The 4,735-nt window shown below is 44.4% G+C and overlaps 1 protein-coding gene across 1 annotated transcript; it reads left to right on the plus strand.

The window, feature by feature from the left end:
• Positions 1-128: 128 nt before the first annotated feature.
• On the plus strand, positions 129-4,134 carry FDXACB1 (ferredoxin-fold anticodon binding domain containing 1). The gene is made up of 5 exons (XM_009275778.1): positions 129-189; positions 535-691; positions 848-1,051; positions 1,689-1,847; positions 2,590-4,134. Exons 1-5 carry the CDS (start codon positions 129-131, stop codon positions 3,776-3,778), a joined length of 1,770 nt encoding a protein of 589 aa, XP_009274053.1. The 3' UTR covers positions 3,779-4,134.
• The last annotated feature ends 601 nt before the right edge of the window (positions 4,135-4,735 follow it).

The raw sequence follows: 4,735 nt of genomic DNA on the forward strand, positions 1-4,735 counted from the left end.
CGGTAGGGAGGGAGGGTGGTAGCGGGGGCCCGTGGGCAAAGCGACGTAGGAGGCCGGGACGGGGAGAGAAACGGCGTCGCTGGCGCTCGGCGGTTAGCTGTAACCGCTTTTCTCGTAACGGTCGAAGCATGGCTCTAGAGCGGCATGCCTTCCTTAAGTCAGGGACCCGGTGCTGCGGTGCCTCCGGAGGTAGGAGCTGTCCGGTCACTTTATAGCCCTTCACCACTCCAGGCATCTCAGAAGCCCACTTTTGCCATGAGGAATTGGAATTGTCCAAGAGGCTAAATCAAATACCCTAAAATCTAATCAGACTGAAACAGTGCTGAAACAAGTAGCCAGTTAGCAGAAGTCTCTGCAAGAGAGCAAAGGGAGCCCAGGCTTTCAGGTTTTCCTGATGCACATGAGTGGGAAGATGCCTGTCAGCTGCTGCTCTGACATGCTTAAAAATGGACTAGAGGACTTTAATTGCTACCTTTCTTTAAAATTTTCTGTAATGATAAACATCAGAGTCTTGTTTTTCGTTTACTTTTGAAGGAGCCGAAGTTGTGTTTTCTGTGGACTGCACCAAGCTGAAGGACTATTTTTTACCTGAAAAAAGGGAGTTTGACTGTATTTATTTCAACTTCCCTCACTGTGGGAGAAAGGCTGGGGTAGTGAAGAATAGAGAGCTGCTTGCCCGCTTTTTCCATAGGTGAGTAAACCAGAAGTAGTTCTGTGCTAATTGCTGTGATACAGATTTCTAGCTGTGTTTTTCTGGCACTATAAAAAGCTACAGGTGTTTTTCTGGCACTATAAAATTTCTGGATGTGCTAGCAGGATTTTTCTTGTTGCCTGGCTTTCCTTCCAGCTCCGCAGAAGTGCTGACAGAGGAGGGAGAGGTCCATGTGGCTCTTTGCAATGGACAGGGTGGGACACCTGCTGATCAACCAAGGAGAGAATGGCACAACAGCTGGCAAATAGTGGCTGTGGCAGCAGGAGCTGGATTTATCTTGAGTAACGTTCATGCTTTTAAAGCAGAGACTATCCATGGATATAAGTGTACAGGCTACAGGTAACCGTCATGTGGCAAAACTGAAAAATTGATATTCGTGGTCTTATAATGCCTAGCACTAGTATGTTCTTTTAGTATCTTGTTTGTTGGAGAGAGAAACTCCCTTTAATTTTTCTTAAAATAGCTACAGTTCTTTTTCGCCTCTGAGCAGAATAGCCAAGATAAAAATGCAAGCCTCTTGCCAAAGTACCCTCTAAAAAATAAGATTATCTTAGGATTTTAAAGGTCAAAATGGTCCATTTCAGAACAAATGTCAATCTTGGCCAAAAGACAGCAGGAGGACTGTGGTATGTGTATCTGCTTAGCAGGCAATCACAGAATCACAGCATGGATGATGTCAGCAGGGACCTCCAGCAATCATCTAGTCCTACCCCACAGCTCAAAGCAGAGCCAGCTAGAGCAAGTTGCTCAGAGCCACATTCAGTCTCCAGGGATAGAGACTGTACAACCTTTCTGTGCAACTTGTTCCAGTGTTGGACCACCTGCCCAGTAAAAATATGGTAGTGTTGCATTTTTGTCACCTTGTAACAAGACCTGGGATTCAACAAGAGGTGTGTTAGTGTTACACAGAGTTACTTGTGACACATTAAATATAAGAAACGATCAATGGCTTTGCTCTGCTTTTGTGTATTGGCAGGAGTCAAGATAAACCTTTCTGTGTAGAGGGTGCTTTAAACCACATTTTCACACGAAGCATGCCACTTCCGTATTTCAAACCTATGATCTGCGAGATAGAACTGGAAAGCCGAAAAGTTTCTTTTCAAGTGCCAGAAGTACTTGTGGATAAAATTGATAGGTAAGTTTTATAATTAGTTTCTGTTTGGCAATAACACACACTCCTGCTTTCAGTGGGAATGACCAGCATAGGTGTCAGATAAAATGGAATTGCTTCACTTTCCCTCCTTTTCCCTTTACAGAATTTCCTGTTCCATTTCTTCTTCAAGTCTGTTTCATGTTGGCTTGTGGTTATGGCCTACTTAAAAACAAGTCAACAGAACAAAAAGAAACTTTATGGTTGAGACCAAGCTGCTGTATACTTGAACGCACAAATAAAGATGAAAACTTTAATCTGTTTTACTGTACTGTGGAAGAAATTCAGGAGCTGACTTAGTGTCTGCTAATACCGCAATACTAAGGCTAGCTAGGATAAAACATGCTAACCTCTCAGGGGGACTGCTGCGTACTTCGGAGACTATCCAGGGCTAGCATAATTTGATTAATTTCTGTAGTTTGGTAATGCCAGTGCTGAGTGGAAATGGTGATGCCTGTGCTGATTGTTAAGTCCCATTCCTTTTTTACCAGCAAAAGTGCCGTTAATTCTTGATTGCAACCTGGAGACAAACACCACTGTCCTGAATACGTGTTAGCCATTGCAACACCTTTGATGAAAGACATGGCTTGTTCAGGTTGTTACTAGAAACTGGCTTAATATCTGAGATTGTTTTGGGTAAATTGCTGCACTCAAATTATGATCACAGGAAGGATTTCAAGGAAATCTGTTTAGTGGTGTCTGTAATTTGCACTTTTATTTTTCACAGGGGTTTCCTAGAACTAAATTCAAATCATCCAGTACGGACAGTAAAGGAGAAGCTCACTGCAGAGCTCAGCCAAGCCTTTCCGTTACAAAACATTGACTACTGCCTTTCTCTGCTCCACCAAGGTCACCTCAATGGTGTTTGTCACTCAAATATCTTTTGGATCATTCTGAACCCAGAGGAGACTCCAAGCACTGAAGAAATGTCTAATGGACTGGCAAATGCAGTTTTATTTTCCCATGTTGATTTTTGCAGGGGCACAGATAAGAATGGCTGGGTGAATGTACAAGAGGGATGCCACATTTCAAAACAGTATTATCTTAGACCTTCCCTTCTGCCTTATGCTCAAGCAATAATACAAAGAGGAGCCTTTCTCCCGGGGACGCTTCATGTTCTTTCTGGCCCAGTTTTCAGGAAGTGTCTTATCACTCCTTACTCCATGCCTGTTTTTCATGAGATGGTTTTTGTTTGTGCAGTTAACAGGGGTACAGAGAATAGCTGTATCCAGATGTTGGTGAATAACATTAAAACCAGCATACGTTCTCTTCACCAGACTGTTTCCGGCTTTAAACTGAATATCAATCTGCAGGAAGAAGCGAGCTTTGAAACAACTGAGCTAAATGACTTTGTTGCTTTTGAATCTCAGCTTAGTAGAATTCAGTACTTCATCTGTATGGAGGTAGATGCTTCAGGCTCCTGTGAGAAGGGCTCCTGTGTGGGAATTATAAGGACAGCTCATTATGAACTAGTAAGCAGTGAGTTGGTTGTTGTCTTTGCTTCATTGAATCTTGACCTCCTAGCTATGCTGATCTGTGGAATACCTGACTGGCGAATGCTCTGGACATCAGACACACGGTTCCTCTGTCAATTTCCTAGAGGAAAGTTAAGGCTTTTCAAGAGTTTTTCTCTCTATCCACCTTCCTACGTGCATGATATCAGCTTTTGGGTTCCTGATGGGGAACAATTTGATGAAGTTGCTTTTCACACCATTGCTAGGCAGGTATCGGGTGAAATGGTTGTATCCATCCAGTTAATAGACTGTTTCCAGCAGTCAGAGACGGGTCGGAAGAGCCTCTGCTACAGGCTGACCTTTCAGTCCTGTGACAAGGCACTGAGCTGCCGGGAGGTGGCAGAGATGCAGCTGCTCTTTCGGAAGGAAATAAACCAGTGTTTGCGTGTAACTCTCCGGTAGGGCATTGTAGTTTTCAGGTGCTTGAGCAGCGTCTGCACTTGTTGCCGATCTGGAAAATGTGGCCTACATCTTGCTGGACCTAACGCTGCGTGTTATTGCAGCACCTCTTACAAAGGCGGTGTGGACTTGAAGTACCTGCACACATTCTAAATGTGGAAATTCCCATTAATGAAGACCAAGCACCTTCCTGTTCTGCGTGTGTGTAATGAAACGTCGTTTTAAAAAGTGGAACCTTTCTTTACTAGGGTCCTGTGAGACTGGACTTGATCTCCTTACTGATGCCAATTCACTTTTCCTATTCCTTGCTTGTGTTTGCCCAGCGCCTTGTACTGGTGGCGTTTGCATCGAGTACACCGAAAGAGGGAGGATTTTACTATTTCCAAAGGGATGTGTACAGTCTGAGCACTGAAAACTCTCTGCACAGGTGCTCAGTCCCTGTGGGAAGACGGCGTGTGCTGGGCTGCCAGTGCCAGGCGTGCACCTGGTGGGGCCCCAGCCGCACGCACCAGCAGACTATTTTCTGTTTTTTAGAAAATAGAAATGCACCAGCAGACTATTTTTTAGACGGCGATCACAAATGGCAATTCCATTACTAGATTCCAAAGGATACTAACTGATCCTGAAAGATAGCTGTAGCCCCGGTAGTGCGTTAATAGCTACAGCAGATGTAACGGCTGACAGAGAACTCCAGTAACCAGATTCCGAGTTACTGGAATCTGTAGGGTTACGCTGGGGAAAGGTATCAATAGCACGGTGGATACTAATAGGTCTGTCTTTTACAAATGTTAAAGACTCTAAGGCCTGAGGTCATTGCTGACGCTGTAGCGACTCCCAGGTTGCGCTGGGTAATTCATGGCTGCCGCAGACACTAAGACGTGCGACCAGGTAGTTCTGTTAGACTCTTCTACCAGTACGTAATTCTACAGCTGGAAAATCTACACCTGACTTCTCACAGTG

The sequence above is a fragment of the Aptenodytes forsteri genome, unplaced genomic scaffold, assembly GCF_000699145.1.
Source record: "Aptenodytes forsteri isolate BGI_AS27 unplaced genomic scaffold, ASM69914v1 Scaffold715, whole genome shotgun sequence".
NCBI classification, from domain to species: domain Eukaryota; kingdom Metazoa; phylum Chordata; class Aves; order Sphenisciformes; family Spheniscidae; genus Aptenodytes; species Aptenodytes forsteri.

Coding starts and splice junctions, on each gene's coding strand:
- FDXACB1 (XM_009275778.1), top strand. CDS start 129: ATGGCTCTAGAGCGGCATGCCTTCCTTAAGTCAGGGACCCGGTGCTGC. Junction 692..847: donor CTTGCCCGCTTTTTCCATAG/GTGAGTAAACCA, acceptor CTTTCCTTCCAG/CTCCGCAGAAGTGCTGACAG. Junction 1,848..2,589: donor CTTGTGGATAAAATTGATAG/GTAAGTTTTATA, acceptor TATTTTTCACAG/GGGTTTCCTAGAACTAAATT.